Below are 18,750 nucleotides of genomic sequence, written 5' to 3'. Positions count from 1 at the left end.
CAGTTTAATAACAGATATTGAGCGGAGCCATTTAGACAGTCAAACCTTTTGTTCAACATAGTAAGCACACAGATTAGAGGAGGTAAAGGTTTGATGTAACATACAACATGGGAAGAAATGTTCACACGATTTTATACATAAGCAAAATCAAACATCAGCACTGGAGAGTAAATTACAGGCAATATTGACAAAGCAAAGTAAATAGATATTTAGGGTGCACCACATCCAGGCTGCGATTAGGGAGGTTTGAGTCAGGCAAGAAGACCAGTGGGAGAAATATGCTTTTACAACACTGCCCCCACCTGCTGATGCATGAAACTGCAGCTCAACGCAATTTCATTCTGGACATTTTTGCACCACGTTAACATCAGAGGAGTTTGCTCAAAGGGTCGCGCGAGCACTTTCACACTGATAATCCTCATCATATAACCAATGCCTGTAAAGTCTGAGGGAAAAGCTAGCTTTTGATTTCCTCCTGTAAGGAGCAGATGTCCAACAGGCTCACGTTGAAGACAAAGAAAAAAAAGAAAACTGCATGCAGAGAACGTGGAGGGGTCAGAGTGCCGAGGGAGCGTGATGGTTAAAAAAAATCAAAAAAGCAGAAGATTTCTGCGCCTTATCCAGCCTTTATCAAATGGCCCCTCAGTGAAAGAGTCACATTATGGGTGGCGGAGAGCGAGCCTTCTGCAGTGTGAAGGGATCACGTTAAACATCGAGCTCTGAAGATGATCTCTTCCATTTCTTTTCTCCGGGAACCCATCATGGACTGTAAGCTTCCGCCACTCAGCGAGAGATACAGGCGATCGCAGATAGGGGGGATGAGAATTCTGACTTGCTCATTCTCAGCAATCTCATAAATCACAGAGGAACGCACCATTTCTCCACTTCCCCCCCCCTTTTACTTTTCTCGCTCCCTATTGCTGCTTCTTCTGTCACACATCTTTCATGGATATATGCCATCTCATATCCTGTAGATAACCTGTTAATGGACTCTGGCAGTCAGATAGTGGTGTCTGAAGGAAAGTGGGCAGATAAAGGCAAGTCTCTGGCTCACACGCCCGAGGGACAGAGAGCTTTTGATGAGCAGGAGGCTAAGGATAAAATGAAAGGGCAGTGTACACAGGGGCCCTCCAAATATTGTACGAGGGTCACAGAGTCAGATTTCAGTTGAGCACAACTAATTTCTATTAATGACAAGCCATACGTAATTAAATTCAAATGTGGTGAGTGCAAATGTCGGGTTCTATTTGTAAAATTTGAGAACTTCTTTAATTGATTGAGACCCGCCAGCAACAGTCAGCTGACGATGGTTCCATGTGACAGATCCTGAGTCTTTAGAGCTTGTGGTAACACTCAACAATCAAGGGCTCCTCTGAGCAACTGATAAAGCGAGAAAAATGACGCCAAGTGAAGCCTATAACGGAGGAGAAGGCTTTATAGAAATATCTTTCAAGTGCTTTCAATTCTTTTCTGTCAGAAATGCCATTGAAAAAGACAGTTACTGGGAACTGTGGAGATCAAACTTACAGAAAAATAACTTGCAAGCAGAATATATATGACAAAAAGAAGAAGAAGAAGAAAAATCTTGAAACCTGCTTGGAAATATTCTGTTTGGGAGCTTCTAGACAGTCAAAATGACAAAGGAAACCATTGCCTGGACTTAATTCAACTAAATGTCTGAAAATACCATTTTCAGACATAAAGCAGATGTCAACATCTGACGTGAAGCACCTCAGCAATAGCAAGCTGAAGCTTTTGGAGTAACGTCACAGTCAGATGCCTTGAGTGACATTACAAATGTGTCAGCAATTCTTGCACAATGCTGTGTGCAAGGCAGCCTACGTACCCCTGAACACGAAATAATCCAGAGACTAGCTGGAGAGCATTCCTGAAGTCAGAACAAAACGACTCTGAGCTGGGCTCACAAAGTGTTTGCTGTAGGGTTTTTGAGTTAAAATGATTGCTGCCTCGTGAAACTTACATCTTTTTCTGCTTCGTGTTTTCATGCGATGCGAGTGATACGAGGAACGTAAGGGTCCGTTTGTTGCCAGTCGTGCGTCTCAATGACAGAGGCCTGACAGCACCGGCACCGTGACACAGATGCATCCCCCTGCATCTCCCTGTGGCTGCTGTCATGGCTCAGCCGCAAGTAAGAAGGTGCGATACTTTCCAAGCACAGATCAGCATTCGTTCCACTAATTCCTCACAGCCCACTGGACACAGCGAGCCAACAACATATGGCTGCGGGCCCCTCATCCCCTCCAGAACTGCAATCTCGGCACATCACCGGTATCAATTTTTTAACGATCCCACAAGGCAGAATTTTTAGGACTGGTTGAAATAATTATGAGGTGCTTGTTGGGTAATGCGCTCTGCTTCGATGAGTGCGTGGTGAGAAAAGAAGAGCTGGGGAACGGTGAGACACAGGCAAGCCGTCAGAGACTGGTCATTATGTATTCACTACAGCGAAACCAATCTTTGCTGAGCCTGTCCTCGATTGTTTTTAAAGGATACTTTACTGGACGCAATCAAATTAGCAAGAACATCACTGATACGGGGTAATAACCCTAAATTGAATTTCTGCACAGGCTAAAGTGTCCCCTCTCTGCAGAATCAATTGCTGTGAAGAGAAAAGGAGGGCAGGGAGAGGGCATTCATAGTTAGCAGACCTTTAAAAAGTACGCCAGAGATGAAGGCATGAGTGGGCTATTTTCACGCTCCGACTCCCCACCATAAGGCGTACCTGCCGACTACCTACACCAGATCCAATCTACCCAATTATGCTCGGTAATTTGAATTACCTTGCAGCTCCCTTCGTCAGGTCAGGTTTCCATTTCTGCATTTGCATGACTACTTTTCTCCTTTATTGTTTGGGTACGAAGAGCTGCACGCAGCGCGCTCGGCCAGATTTGTGGCTGTGTTAGCCGAACGCACAGTCTGACAACAACAAGCAATTAGCTAGACAGCCTCCTGTTAGCTCTGCCACTGGCTGACACTGCTGTGTGTTATGCTGAAATGAGCCAAGGATGTTACTGTACTCAGCTAGCAGATGTGCCTCAGTTGTTACTGTACATACAAAGAGATTCCGTGCGTTCTGCTGACGCTCATTACCACGACGACTATAATGAGTGTGATGAGTAGAAAGTTAAGCTATGAATAGGATCAAACATATGGAAAAAAGGATGGAGGGTTATTAAATATAGCCAGTGGGGTCAGGGGTCAAAGGTCCAGTTGCTTTTTATAGATAACTACACACACACACACACTTGCTTCCTTAATAATGTGTTTAAACAACAAGAAAAAAGCAACGGTCCCACATTGCGACACCTCTGTGCAGAACTGCGTGAGCAACCAAGGACAGATGTTTCACTGAGAGTGATACATAGCTGGATAACATAGCTGGGAGCTCAGGAGACAATGCTGCTGCACGCTATGACAGTGTGCTCATGTGTCGCCCTCCTGTCTGTTTCTTGTGGCCACAAAGTGAAATCATGTCTCATATGGGCTTTTGTTGGAGTTACCAAGCAAAGACGCAGCTTTATACAAAAAAAAAAAAAAAAGACTATAGCCGGTAATCCCCGGAGACCTGGGAGACTATGCATCGTATCAGCCCAGATGCTGCCACACATAAAAAAACAAAACAAAAAAACAAAACCAAACAGCTGCTTGTAAATATGTGAGATTTTAAGTTTGTGTAGTCACTACAAGAAAACAAAACATGCCCTATACGTAGTTATCTCCATAAAGATTGTTTGGTTTATTAAGCGCATGCCGCTGGATTCAAAACAGTAATCAGCACAACTCAATAATTAATGAGCGATTCTTTTGGTTTTGAGTGGAAAAGCACCAGATAATCTCTCCCAGTTGCTTATATTCCACTGGATAAAAGAATGTACCACAATGCAGGTTTTTTTTCTTTATCATCACACTGTGTTACAAGGGTAGACTTTAGTATCCAACTAGACTCCAACTAATTCACTTAGTGCTCCAGTTAGCAGAGAGAAAGTGAATCATTGTGTGAGCTACAATAGCCCATTACCCGTAAGTTAAAGAGCTCCATCAGTCCCCGACACCTCCTACCCGTCTTTCCTCCTGGTGAAGGGAGTGAGTTAGACAGCGGATGCTACACAGCAAGTAATGAGCAGGCCGAAAGCCCATTGGTGGTGGGAGAGAATAGGTCCTTAATGAACCACTGAAGTCGCTTAGGTCCACTGAGTCAGGCCTGAAATTTGCCACTGATGGCCTAAAGGAGGTTGTGCCAGTTCAACCAAAGAGCAGAGAAGCCAAAAGCAAACCACCTTACTTACACGGTAGTATTTCAGAAGATAAAAGTTCATGGTGGACATTGTATGTCTGCTAAATCACGGTGATGTTCTAAAATCACACCTTTTAAACTTATTTTCTCTTCCTAAAGCTACATGATGACATTTAGATTAGCATCGTGTGCCAGCAAGGAAAAGGTGTTTGAGTATATATACATTGTTCATCCCTGTGTTGACACGCTCATTTTCTTTCTTTTATACACTGTGTCATGAGATGCTATCAAACCAGCCCAGGCAATTTGTTCCCTTTTTATGATGACACAATTTCTTCTTGGAACGCCGCTTCTACCGAAGTGAAACTTTTGAGCTTTTTTAGCTATGAATTCTCAGTTGCAACATCACCCGCGAGCACGCTCCTTCCCAGTGTTAGAAATATGAGAGGATGACTTCCTCATGACAATCTGAGTCACAGCAGAAAAACTGCACTTCCAGCATTTTTTGTTTTTACAGATGGCCTCGCCAAGAGCCCTGAGCTCTTCCTGCTCCCCCTTGTATGAAAAAAAGGTCAAAGCTATTGTGTCTTGCAAGCTGAACTATAGAGAAAAAAGACCCCCCCACCCCCAAACACACACACACACACCTTCATATCACATTATAAAACCCTGTGAAGATTAGACTCGAAAGGAATTATCATGAAAAATGTGCCTTGACTCCCACAGGCAGGACATTCATATGAATAGGAGGATGCTCTCTGTAGACTTGTCTGGATAGATTGATAGAGTTTAAGCAGGGCGCTTTATGACTTTCCAACTCCTGGCACATTATTTTGGGAGTAGCCTCATTTAAACTGTTGTTTTGCCCAATGAAGCCTTTGAAGGGAGAAGAATAATAAACCCTGCAGGGTGTGTTGTCTAACAGGCAAATGCATTTTTTTCCCCCTGCGGTGACTCGGCTTTAATGGCAAACCTTGGACAGGGGGCGACACCCACCCATTGCTTGGAGGGCCAGCATTGCAGGCAGGAGGACGGATAACATGGTCTTTCAGGGCGAATTCAAACAGCAAGCCAACTTCTTCAGACGCAGAGCTGTGGGGGGAGAAACAAAACAGACAAGTGAGGACACTGAACATAATTAAAGAGGACATAAAAGTGGTACAGTAGCATAAGAAAATGTGTGGACTAACAGGTAATTAAAACTGGGAGGGGTGTCCTCTGTTATTGTTTCTGTTTGCGAGGTTCTACATGTGGGTGATATTTGAGAGGCCACGACAACCCGATGTTCCGTGACTATTCAAAAAGACTCTTCTAACTACCAGACTTATCTGAAGGTTTGCCTGAAGGTGACTACTCCAGTCTTTTCTCTGGTTTCCTCAAGGCTTTTCTCTTTCATTGGGCGTAGAGCTGCGATGACGAATGGGGACTTCCAGAGTTGGCTGGAAGCGGCCGACTCATTCTTTTTGCTTTCCAGGCTGAAAACACTAATTCAAGTGGGAGTAGAGACAGACAAAACTATCCCCCGTGCATATTTATCTCTGCTAGATTGGGAGCGGTCAATAATGAGACAAAAACTTGACTTTGCATTTCAGATAACACTAACGAGAGTCTTGATTTTTCCACTTTTAAGAAGTCACTGTTCAAAGCCACTGAATATGAATACAACTGAAAGCGACAGAGTAACAAGTCTCTTTTGTGTGTATGCAAGGTGACTTTAAGATTTCTCTGTCTGCGTCAGTTAAGTTTCAAACGTGAGTTTGTATTTTCAGCCTGTCTGTGAAGAAACTTTAATGGTCTTCCTAACTCAAACATGAAAAAGCAGAGCTACAGTCGTGTAAGAAAAGGTGAGCCAACCCCTTATAACCTTAAGGTTTTCCAGATCAAAGATCTTAGGATCCCCAGCAGCAACAATCTAAATGCAGTCGTACATCTTGTTTTACAGCAGTGGCTGATTACAACTGCTGTCATTTTCTCAGCATATTGAGACAAATGGCCCAGAGTTCGGCTTTGGTTTTTATCTCCTTTCTATCTCTCTCCTCTTGTTTTCCTATTCTAAACCACAAATGAGGCGTTGTCCAGCATTAGCAATAATCACCCTGGCGATTCCCATCTTTCATGAATGTCCAGGTGAGACTGAACGCTGGCCAGCACCCCACACAAGCTCCGCAAACTCTGACTTTCTGCATCTTGAATATATGGACACGTAATATCAAATCGGCTGGTAGCACATGACCGATCTGTTGCTATGGTTCGGGGGCGGTGAGTCATTCCAACACAGCAGCTCCACCTCTCAGGATCACCAAAACTTTTTTTTCCATGAGCCTCCTTTTATGGCTTCGGCAGAGAGGATGTGGGCAGGAGTTGGAGTTCAGCAGTTTCCATCACAGCCCCGCTCACCACTTGCTCTACAAACTTACAGAAGTAGAACAAGTCAAGAAGTCTGTAACACTCCATTAATCTCCCAAGATATCTAACCTCGCAGACGGAGAATATGTTATTCACTGACTGCGCAGAGATTCCAAAGTGGGAATAAATATTCAATGAAGAAAAGACCAGACACAGACCACAGCCATCCTCTCATAGAGGGCAAGATTTCCCTAAGTAGATTCCCAAGGATAGCATGAACTGAACTCTGCCAACACAGCAAACCACGGGCTGACTCAGACTGCACTGTCCAGACACCAGGAAGCCATCAAAAGTTGTTTTTTTTTAACCGAATGACTCAAGCACTTCACTGACCCCTTGCCAGCACGCGTGCTTTTCTCTTCTCCTCGGTTTATGATTCACTTCGACGGCAGTGGCAAAAACAAGCTGACCAAACCCTAAATGCCTTTTTAACTGTCGCTAGATTACAACAATGTATCAAAAACACTGCTGGGTCTCCATTCAGACTCTCAGATCAGTGCTGTTCACGGCGCGTCTTTATAAGGGTGCCGTTTAAGGAGCATTAAAAGAGAGGAGAAGCGGCCCCCGAAAGACTGTCTGAAAGTCTTGAATTTCCTTTTGGCGAATGGTTGTCGGCTTATGAGTCATAATCGCCCGTGTATTTCATTTCTGTCGCTCTGCTCAGGATTATTAAACTTCTTACTGAGGTCAGAGAAAAGAGAAACGATTCTCAAAGTATTACAGATCATTAAGATTTACAGGATGGTTCATAGCATCATCACTCCATTCTAACTGAAATCTCGGTGAGAGTAACTCTCCAACGGTTAGCCTTTTTTTTTTTTTTTTACTGCCACAACTTCCCTTGAGTCTACTCCTCACTATTAATGTAATGGGTCTGGCTGACCCCCTGGGCTCAGATGTCTCACTGCCATATTGCTAGCCTCACAGCAAAAGTCCTTAAACCACTTGAAACCATTCACCCTTTGAGGATGGGGGTATTTCTGGCCCCAAAGTGAGCCTTTTGAATTCAGATAGTGGCAGTAACTAGAATTTATGGAGCCCTCTTAAGAATGACTTGGATTCCCTTTAGTCAAGACATTTAATATAACACTTTATCAGTTCGTAAAACTGAGTAGAAGAGCTTCATAAATTTCAAGTTTTATGTCTGAAAAGCAGCATAAAAGTGGTACTTCTGATCAAATCACTGAAAGATTAATTTGCATTTATGTTTTTTTTTTCTCTTACAGTCCTACAGCAAATCCAAAATAGGATAAAAGTAGTTGACTGCATACACGCCTTTTTCACAGAAGCCATTTTTCCATGAAGCAGTCAGTAAATACAGGTGTTACTAATCACATTAAGTAGGCCCCTGTACCTAAAGAGGAGAAGCTTCCGGTTACGTGCCCCCCCACCCTGTTTCATGTCTTAATGGCTGCTGTGAAAAGGTCTTTGGCATTTCTTTAGATACAGAACACTGTAGGTACAGTGACATGTGGGGAGGCAGCTGAGCAGTGTCCAACAGAATCCTGATACATGTTGGACATCTGATCATTTCCTGTGAAATGTTGTCATGGGTTGTAAACGCTACATCCTCCTAAATCCTGGAGGAAGACCGAGTATACTGTGAGCAAGACGCAGCTGCACCATCATGAGCTCAGTACAGGATGAGGATCGCTAAAATCTTCAGGGCAGAACAGAGAACACCAGCTCCTGCTCCAGCTGCTTCCCACAGGCCTCCTCAAAACTACTCCCTCAATGTTAATGGCGTTTTTTTTTTTTTGTTTTTCACCAGACAGTTTACAAGTTAACTTTCCCACCTTCTCCTGAACAACTGTGTCTCTAAAATGTATCTATACCTGCCTGAAAAAGAGGATTAATAAAATGAAAGACAGCTTTCATGCTCCTATATAATGGGATGTTGTCTTTAAATGCAGGACGTACTTTCTGTCAAAAGGGGGCGCTGTCTGCTTGATTAATACGTTAGCTTATTAGCTCCATCTCTTAAAAAGCATTCTGCGTGGCAAAGCGAACCCTGACGGTGATGAAAACTACAGCACACGTTGCCTTTAAACCTACGACTACAGCTTTTTCTTTTTTGAGCTTGTAAAACGAAGTAGTTATCGCTACCCCTGCTCTGAGTTCACGCGGTTCCTCAGCTCCCCAGCTGTTGCTCGTCCTCGCGAGTCACCGAAGTTCACAGATTTTTTTTGTTTTTTTTTTGATAACCCCCTTATTGTTCACTCATTTTATATTATCGTCACGTATATATTTGCCATGCTTACCATGATAAGATGTCGAAACTTAAAAACCCACCGACCGTCCAGCAGTGGTGACTTTTTTTTTTCCTCTGTCGAGACGTTTATTTTCCAGCGCAGTTCATTCCTCTCTGACAACAAAGCGCTGCTTAAAAACTGCGACTGACACACTTTGTTTTGACGGGAGGGTGTAACTGCAATGAGTTTAGCTGTGGATGTCTGGGTTATTCCATTGATTTGGGACGGTTCTCCTTAAAGAAACCACTCCTTGCTGCTTTTGTCCAGCAGTGATGTCACTCCACTGTACCGACCCCCACTCCGTTTAACCGTTTAGTGAACACTGGGCACTGTAACAGCATAAATAAAGACTTCATCTTTAAATAGGTTTCCAAGGTGGGGTTGGGACCCCGTTGTGGTGATTGCTAATAATATATTTTCACCAAGATTGCTGCGAGGAAAAAAAAAGATAGTATAATGCTAGTCGGGGCTGCTCTCCCCTTGGTTTATTAATTATGTCTATTCAGCCAGCGATAGTGGCGGCTTGAAGTCTCTGCTACTAGTTTTGTGTTGGTCGCAGGCTGAAAAGTTTGCAAGCCCCTGAGATGGAGGACTTTCGGCAAAATAAACTCAGTCTTGTCTTGTCCAAGTCTGTCAGAAACGGGGTAATAGAAAGTTTCTGATTAAGTTCTTCAAATCACCTTGAAGTCAATGCACATCATTTGTCAATTAATCTATTACTCATTTGTTCCGATTCATGTTTTGTGATTTGTTGTCATTTTAGTAATGTTCTCTGACATTTGTTCACGTTTCACTCCTGACCTACACTTACGCTAGTTTAGGATAGTTCATAAATGGCCTATTTAACAAGATGTTCACCTTTATTGCAATTTAGGCTTGACTAATATACATTTATCGTATCGTTCACAGTAATATATAGTCCACTTGTGTTTTATGTGGCTGTTTTTTCTGTTCTTTTAGAATATCTGTTTTGTTTTGTTTTTAATTTGGCGGTTATATGTGTGGAGCTTGGTCCAGTGCTATGAATATCATTGTTCCAGTATATAGTGAGTAGAGACAGTTGCCTAAAGTCACTACTATAAACATATGTCCTGTGACACTGACAGGACATATGACGACTGAAAAAAGTCGTCATATGTACGGTGTATTATAACGGATTGTAAAATATCCTTCGTTCAGAGTGAAGAAGTAAACGTCACATAGAGCACGTGACTAAAACCAGGAAGTGGACTGAGCGTCAACAGTAAAACGGTGAGTGTGCAGTTGTTTAACTCCTCATTTGTCGTATTTTTTTAATGGCATTTATTGTGATGCTATTTATATTTATTTGCTTGATTGGGAAACTGCTCCAATGTAGTCACAGTACATTATACGTTTAAGTTTAAGTGAGCAAATTGCACGTTTCTTTATTAGTAAGATGGTTTGCTAACCCAAATGTCTCTTCAAAATCCCGCAAAATGTATGTTTCAACGTGGAAATGTGTTTTGTCTTGTTTCCATTTCCTAATATTTGTGTTACTGGACTAATAGACCTATCCCAAAATGAAGGCTCGATTACAACATTCTGCTTTTAGCTATCAGGGACCCCAGGCACACTTTAAAGATCGAATTTCGATTGAGTTGCTGTTTTCCGTGACACCTTGTAAATGTGATACCGTATGTTTTCTAGTGTTAAATGCTAGAGATGGCCTCTTCAGACTGGCAGCTGTCACTGAAACTGGTGGATCAGCCGAAGTCCATCTTTCACTTCCCAGAGATGATGCCAGGGGATGTTCCACCTGGAGGGTACAGAGTCGCCACCTTAAAACAGCTCGTTGCAGCTCAACTCGCTGACGCCATCCCTGACCCTGAGCTAATAGGTTTGTCTTAATGAATAAACTGTGGAGAAAAATGTTTGTGTTTTGTTTTTGTACAGGCAGAAACACAGACGCACAATGAATTGAACCGCAGTGTTCTGTAGTCATTCCTCAACTGTGTTCATATTTTACATGTTGTGTTTTTTTTAAGTTTTCTGTCTGTTTTCATGGGTTTTTTTTCCAGAGTTGGTTCACTGTGGACGGAAGCTCAAAGATGACCTGACGCTGGATGCCTGTGGGGTTCAGTCAGGAGCCACCTTACACATTCTGAAAAAGACGTGGCTAGAGCCAGAGAGCAATTCAGGTCTGTCTGTGATTTAAGCTGTTTGATCTAATCTAAATTCATCAAATTGTTTAAATATGTGTTTGTGTGTGTTTTCTCCTCTTTTTTTTTTGTAGAACCAGTTAACAGAGCAACTGCAGCCAGGGAGTTTAGGGTGTTTCATGCTGCTCTTCATTCTCTCAACTCTGCCTACAGAGACTCAGTGAGTAGAGGATCCATACAAATGCTATTAGATTTCTGAGTCATTTCTATCAATGGAAGGGCATAGACTTACACTCAGGCTGAGTGTTTTGACTAATGAATTGGATAAACTCATATGCTCTTTTTCACAATGTGAAAAAAACACGTAAATTTAGGTACTTCCTCTATTGTCAGTAAAAACATTACAGCTGTGGTTTGACCAAAAATTCTTGTTACTTTTACTCTCAGGGACTTCTTTCATTCAAGAACTTCAGAAGTGAAATATTCTACTGTAAACCTAACACAGTAAATGCACAGTAATTCCTGTAATTGGAAGGGGGGGGTGTCAGACTATCACTCTATAGGATATGTCTAATGTCTAATTTCAAATCTCAAAATTTTTTCTATATGAATTTACAGTTGAAGTTTATCAAAAGTTTGAATACCCTCTAACCCTACTCTGTACTTTGCAGTGGAAACACTGGGTGTCAGGCAGTTCCTGCTGTCCCAATACAGTTTAACAGAGAGAAATACTTCTCTGTAGTCACAGCAAGAGACACTGAAAGTCTAAAAACTCTGAAGTAAAAGAGTCACAGCATAATAAAACTGTTCTAGCATCTTAGAGGTTAGGTTCGATTTAAATGAACCTTGGTGTCATTGTTCCGTTAGTGCGGATCATTTCAGGAATTACGAAGTCTGGCACGTGAATCTTGGTTCGCATCAAACAAGCAGACTGAGACCGCTTGAACATGTGGGTGTTTGCTACCCAACAAACTCTGGTGTGGTTTGATTGAAACACGAATGGACTGCAGACCAAACATGAAGTAATTCATTCTTCATCTGAAGCTGCACCTCATTCTTCTAATCCTAGGAGCTGTGTTGCTCATTACTGTTCAGTTCGCTGCAGTGTGGCTTCATTCGTGTGTTCAGTACAGGATCTTCTCGAGCTATTTAGACTTTATAGATTTCAGGAACTCTTTGTGAGAACTCAGCTCATTCAAAATCAGTCCATCAGAGTTAAGAAGCCTTTAAATATTAGAATAATAAAATCTCCATGTAAGATGGAAAAACATTCATTCTTGCTCAGACCTAGTTTAGATAAGTTATATTAATTGGCAGTTTGTGTCTGACATCCCAATAAAGTAAACAGTAAAACACCAATGTCTGTGTTGTACAGGAATGCTCTGGAATTGTTACTTTTCCTCATAGTTGGACACAATTTCTTGGCCGAGAGACCTTTCTGGTTCGAATGATTCGATTCCTCTCCACCGCCCTTTGGGTCCTGTCACGCCTGTGTTCACAGCTGTTTGCTTCTTGTCGGATCACCCTACTGCCTTTCGGAGCTCAGGGTGAACAGAAACCCGGAGCAACGAGAGGCTGGGCAAAGTTAAGCCCTCAAAAGGAACACGTTCAGCTGTTAAAACTTGGCTTCTTTCCTTGGCAGAAACATGCCAACATGTTGGCTCGAATGATGAGGAGATGGAGACAGTTTCTGCATAGCTGTGTGATGCTAACACGGATGTCTACTTCTGCTGTTTCTGCAGCTGTCACTAACTGCTGCCGTTTCTTCTGTTGCTGCAGTAACTTTATTTTCCCTGCCCTCAGGTATATAAAATGCTGACTAACAAAGAGTCTCTGGATCAGATCATTGTAGCCACACCGGGCCTCAGGTCAGACCCAGTAGCCTTAGGTAAGGCCCTGCTGAGTTCTACAGACACCTTTTTTTCCACCCATTGCCTTTGTACCATGACAGTTAAGTTAACTGTAACATTTCTCCCTTAAACATTCAGGAGTGCTCCAAGATAAAGATCTCTTTGTGCAGTTCACAGACCCCAACATGCTGGACGTGTGAGTATGGATTTTCATTTTCATGAGCTCTCTTTTGACAGATTCTGTTTGAGTACGGTGGAATGAGCGGTCATTCAAATTCCTCTTTCCTTTACCCCGTCTTTCTGACAGATTAATCAGTTCACACCCAGCTCTCGTCAACGCCATCATCCTGGTCCTGCACTCTGTGGCGGGCAGTATGCCCTCTCAGTCCAGTGCCAGCTCCTCTCGCAATGTCTCTGCCAGTTCTTACAGCGATATGCCAGGTAAGCAAGAAGTACAAGAAGGCAGACATTATGGAAGGTTAGGGGGCATCGGTAACAGTCGCGGGTAGCTGCAAGGATCTGATGCAGCAACATTGAGATCAAATATTAAAAGATTGGCTCATAAAATTTCCCCTTGTCTTTGATGCGTTTTCCGTCAGGAGGCTTCATGTTTGAAGGCATGTCAGACGATGAAGAAGAATTTCAGTCTGTAAGTTTGAGCTCAACATCAGACATCATGTACTGCAAAACTGAGGCTGCTAATGGCTGTAAACGGCGTGCGGTGTGTGTGTGAATGTGTGTGACAGGGGAGCCCTGCAGGTCCCTCCAACAGAGGCGGGCTCTCAGCAGGAATGCGACCCGTGTCTTTGGGCCACAGCGGAGCAACAGGCCCCCGACCTATTACACAGAGCGAGCTGGCAACTGCTCTGGCCCTCGCCAGCACTCCCGACAGCAGTGCTGTCACTCCAACAACAGCTAGTCAGGTGAGGCGGCAGATGTAGGAACACGTGAATAGTTCTTACAACCATAAACTGAGCTGTTGTGTAATTTATTGAGAGTGGAATATTGTTCATTAATGATTTTCTTTTTGGTTTAAAAATATGAGCCCTGCTGCAGCGTCTGGCTAAATCACCACTTGTTCTTTTTTTTCCTTTATTTCCAATCATTGTCTTTGATTAAGTCGGACCCCTCCAGTGGTGTAGCCCCCATGCCCGCTGGGACACCAGTCAGCAATGACCTCTTCAGCCAGGCTCTGCAACAAGCTCTGCAAGCCACCAACATGTCTGCTCTGCAGGTAAACTAACTGCACAAAAGGCCACATATTCAGTTCTTTGAGCAGATAATGAGGGAGGAACCGGGTGGTGTTTGGACTAAAGATTCTTCGAATGTGTGTCTGTTTTGCCAGGGCCGCTGGCAGTCCCAGATGCAGCAGCTCAGGGACATGGGGATCCAGGATGAGGAGCTGATGCTGAGGGCGCTGCAGGCCACAGATGGTGACATCCAGGCTGCCCTCGAGCTCATATTTGCTGGAGGAGCAGGACTCTGAGCCCATACTCCATGGACAAAGCCTCCTGTCGAGGAGAGAGACGAGTGAAAAGCTGGTCTAACTTCTCCACCCAAACAAAAAGGAAATGATATCTTAGTTGCATTGTTGCCTTGAACATCTTTAAATATACAGACAGAACTGTTTCAGCTGAGCTCCAGAGGTCATAGCAGAGGTTACGGCTTTTTCCAGTATCATAAACTTTGTAATAAACTTAATGTTTACCACATCGACAGCGTCTGTACCTCCTTAACCTTCAAATGTCTCATTGGTTTGTTTTGTCATTGTGGATTTCGTACATTTCTATTTTTGGCTGTAGCACTAAAGCATCCAGAATTTATCATTGAGGCTCTTAAATGTATCTTCTTTGATGCTATAGACACCGTTTCTGTGCAGCATTTTCACAGAGGCGCGCATGCGACTAGGTGGCAGATAGCAGCACTTGGCTTTAAATAGAGATGGTAAGACGGTAAAACCGTACCGGTTGCCTAAAAACAGATGGAAATAGTTCATCATTTTAAAGGGATCACATCCTGCTCTTTTACAAGAGCAGACGACTGTGAAAGAGTAAACTGATATCTCCTGAGTCCCAAAGACAGTAAATTCTCTGTAGAGTCTTAAAATACGAAGCAACACATGAATATTAGCACAGGGCACATAGAATTTCATAAAAACACTCGGTGACATTAATGATGACGTGGATCAGGCTATGCAGTTATTCACTGAGAAATATAACAGCTCGCTCAGTCTGAGACTTTTTTTTTGGTGTCTGAGTCAACAAGAGTTTACAAAAGATCTATATATATGTATATTTCTCATAGAGGTTCATTACAAATCTGTGACTGCCAACTATGCCCCCCCCCCCCCCCCCCCCCCCCCAAGATACACATGCATCCAGTAATGTTTGTGTAAAAATATTACAAATATATATATATTACATTATATATTACAAATAAAAAATACTAAATATTACTTTCTAAGCTGTTTATCAGCTGCTAAGAGGCTGATAACGGTTTAATTATCTTTTTTTCTGACAAGTCGTGTGTTGCATCTATTTTCTTTCAATGACTTGGTCCAAAATGTTTCGATTAAGGAGACAATGGGCTCCTGGACCCGTTCACATTTCCTACGTAGGCTCGAGCTAAAGAAGTCTCTTCACTTTCTTTGTGGATTCCAGCCTCAAATGTCATTGTATTCCGTCATAAAACTTGTTTAAAAAGTCTTAAATTTAACCCGGTCAACAATGTAAGAGCTCATGACGTCATTTCAAGCATTTATGCTGTCTTCTGCTATTGTAGTTCTCCTATTTGTACACTAGATGGTAATGCAGTACTTGATTTAAACCAACACGGCAGAACATTGTTCTGTCCCAGGTATTGCTTGTGGGTTTGCTTTCCCAGATCACCCTCTTGATTCCCCTTCCCACCCCCCAGCTGAACACTTTGAGATAAATAATTTTTAAATTTACCAAAGAAGGAGGCTGAGCTGAGGAAGTTGCACGGTTGCACTGATGTCTGCAGTGTCTCTATGCTTGTTAGAGAATTGTAACCTTCAGCTGAACCCTCTTCTCCCCCCTTTCCCAGTTTTATTACAGATGGAGACATTTGCTTTGTCTCGTTGTCTCCCATCGGGGTGTTTGTGGGGAGGACCCCCTCTTCTCTTTCCTCTGCTTACCATCCTCCATCTACTGTAATTGCCCTGTGCGGTTTTATTGCTGCATCTGTGAATGTGACAGCTCAATCAGCGGATTGGCCTTTCATGAGCGCAGCACCCAAACAGCGCTTTGTGTCCGTCTGTCCTTGTTACCGTTTTATATGCATGCACACCTGCGGGCAATTTCCACCTCCGACAGCCTCCAAGGGTACTTTCAATATAAAGCATTTTCATTGTGCTGAGGGAAACGCCACACTGACAGAACAGTTGTGAAAAGAGGGGACGTTGGCTGCAAATTAAAGAGGAGACAGTTGTGGCTGCTCAGAGAGAGAGAAAGAGGCTGACATTTGAAACTAAGCAGCAATGTAGACTTGTTTTTTTTCTTGTGGCTTCAGTAGTGCCACTAAGCTGTTAAAGGAGATGTACTATCGAATTAAGTGTGCGTTCAGTGTAGTGTATCAGACATTTACCTTTGAATGCACAGGCTGTTACTGTAACTCAAACCCTATAAGCACAGCTTTCATGAAATTGTAAACAATTTACTGTGGCAAATTACCAAGTGAAGTTGTCATGGAGACACTCTGTGGTGTGCGAAACATCACCAAACATATGGCTTAGTAAAGACGTTTTTGCACGCCACACTGAGGCCCCTTTTGTTCTCATCTACTGAGTGAGTAATCTGAGAGCACCTGATAACTGAAATCACAAAACACTGTAATAGACCGTTGGCACCTGTCAACTCTGTCTTCACATCTCTATCGAATGCTTCAGCATTTGCACAAAGTTATTGTTTCAGCAACGATAACGAGCTCTTATTGTCCACTTTCAGCTAAAAAGATCCGATAAAAACTGTGTTGCTGAACAAAACAACAACCAAAACCAACTTTCAGGGAACGTTCCTGCAACCACAAAATAAAACAAACAACTTCAATAAATCGGCAACTGTGGATCAGCTGGTAGTCGCCATCCGACTGGAAGCATAGCAGTTTGATCCTCAGCATGTCCATGAATTGAAGTGTCCTTTGACAACACACTCAAAGCCACAGAAAAGGAGGGAAAAAAGACTGCTTCTCAAAAGCTACCAGGAGTTACAGTTTCTATTTTTTTTCCTGAATAACACAAACATATCAGCCTCTGTGTACTGCTCTCTTATCGATGTATTCAGAAATAACAAAAAATAACTAATTAGGAAATAGTGTGAAAAAATGCAGTACAACTCAAAGAGAGCATTGGAGAGTTTAGTTCTGAAATATTTAGGGAAAGTTTTGCTACTTCACAGTGGGTTTTTTGTACGAAGATTCTCTGAACATTAGTTAATGGTGCTTGCAAATCTTACCTTAACAGAAGCAGGTTAATCAAAATGAAAACAATGATAAGCCATGCTCAACCGCCAAACCATGATACTGCCACCACCGTGTTTCACCGATGGATTAAGGTTCTTGTGCTGGAATGCAGTGTTTGCCCCTCAAACTTAATCCACATCTCTCAACTAAACTTCTTCCAACAGCCTTTGGATTTTTAGGAAAATGCAGACAGACAACAGCGTTCTTTTAGGTGAGCAGTAACTTACACACCAACGCTGTCTGCTTTATGAACATGCAGACTGTTGCACGTCCTATAACAAGTGATCTTTGTTGTTTTCTGGGCCTCCATTTATTCACATTATGCCTGATAGTTGATTGGTTGATTGATTGGTCCATCCTGCCATGGAAGAGCTACGGGGAGTCACAATATTATACAGAAGTAATCTTTCTTTATGATTTCTTGTCATTTCTCAGATGTTGCCACCGTACCAGTAGAGTCAGAACAGTGAAAGGCCACTTCTGAGCACAGGCAGGAAATGGCATAAACAACTCTAACAAGGCCTCCCTAATGATTCAAAACAGCAGCTTTGAAACCGGCACAAATCTGCCAAATTACTCCCACAGCACCTGGGATTCGGGTAACGACCAAGGTCCTGAACCATGTCATTGCTGGCAATATATTAAGTCGATAGAAATTATAAGTGCCAGACCTGTTGGAACTATGGAGGAGCTTGTCTAATCAAGCCTTCACAGACATAAAGAACAATACAACACTCTTCTCCCCAGATAAAATCCTCAAACATCCCAGAGCTGAAAGAAAGGCTGGAGTTGGTATAATGGCCTCCATATGCTTTTGTCTTTCTGAAAGGAGGCAACTCAGGTGTTATTAACATAAGGTCTGTTACCTGAGATTGCTTTCTGCCTGGCGTGACTGAGCGGAATATGAAATGAGCTTTTGATGGACGCAAGGCCATTTTATACCCTTGTTGCCCATTCATTGCTTTCAAGCCATGCTTTTTATTCTTTCTCCCCTCTTTTTCAGCGCTCCCTTTGTCCGCAAAAGCTTCTTTGATGCATTTCATCCCAGGCGCTTTAACCCTTGATGGAGCTTATGTGGAAAGGGAACAGAGCTGCAGCAGAGCGAGGGCCAATGATCACGCACTTAATACAGAGAAAGTGAGACTTCAAAGTTGAAATAGCATTACCTCTTACCATGCTTTACCTTTTTTTTTTTTTTTACTTAAATCTAATAGAGTGCGAGGTACTGTATGGAAATCAGATACAAAATCTAAAAAGCCCTCACTCACCCCCCCCCCCCCTCCCCCTCCTCCTCCTAATCCACTCTCCTCTTGTTTTTTTTTCCAATAGTGAACTCTCATGTATTTAAGACACAAAGTATCGTATTTGGCTCCTTCCATGGTCACAAC

General features: G+C 42.8%; 2 protein-coding genes across 3 annotated transcripts in view; one reads left to right on the top strand and one right to left on the bottom strand.

The window, feature by feature from the left end:
• cd276 (CD276 molecule) overlaps positions 1-9,201 on the bottom strand; it is a 62,184-nt gene extending 52,983 nt beyond the window's left edge. For both annotated transcript variants that reach the window (XM_072380242.1, XM_072380241.1), the window contains exons 1-2: positions 8,923-9,201; positions 5,252-5,347 (exon numbers count right to left, since the gene is read on the bottom strand). In XM_072380242.1, the coding sequence (XP_072236343.1) occupies positions 5,252-5,297 (46 nt within the window). In that variant the 5' untranslated portion in view covers positions 5,298-5,347; positions 8,923-9,201. The remainder of the gene's footprint in view (positions 1-5,251; positions 5,348-8,922) is intronic.
• A 924-nt stretch (positions 9,202-10,125) lies between these two features.
• Positions 10,126-14,601, top strand: ubl7b (ubiquitin-like 7b (bone marrow stromal cell-derived)). The gene is made up of 11 exons (XM_072380240.1): positions 10,126-10,164; positions 10,582-10,771; positions 10,953-11,072; positions 11,168-11,253; positions 12,837-12,921; positions 13,022-13,079; positions 13,191-13,324; positions 13,483-13,532; positions 13,630-13,806; positions 14,004-14,117; positions 14,229-14,601. The coding sequence occupies exons 2-11, from the start codon at positions 10,588-10,590 to the stop codon at positions 14,367-14,369; spliced, it is 1,149 nt and encodes a 382-aa protein (XP_072236341.1). The 5' UTR covers positions 10,126-10,164; positions 10,582-10,587; the 3' UTR covers positions 14,370-14,601.
• The last annotated feature ends 4,149 nt before the right edge of the window (positions 14,602-18,750 follow it).

The sequence above is a fragment of the Leuresthes tenuis genome, unplaced genomic scaffold (assembly GCF_036924035.1).
Source record: "Leuresthes tenuis unplaced genomic scaffold, fLeuTen1.0.hap1 SCAF_2, whole genome shotgun sequence".
NCBI classification, from domain to species: domain Eukaryota; kingdom Metazoa; phylum Chordata; class Actinopteri; order Atheriniformes; family Atherinopsidae; genus Leuresthes; species Leuresthes tenuis.
This window is presented reverse-complemented; position numbering and strand designations above follow the sequence as displayed.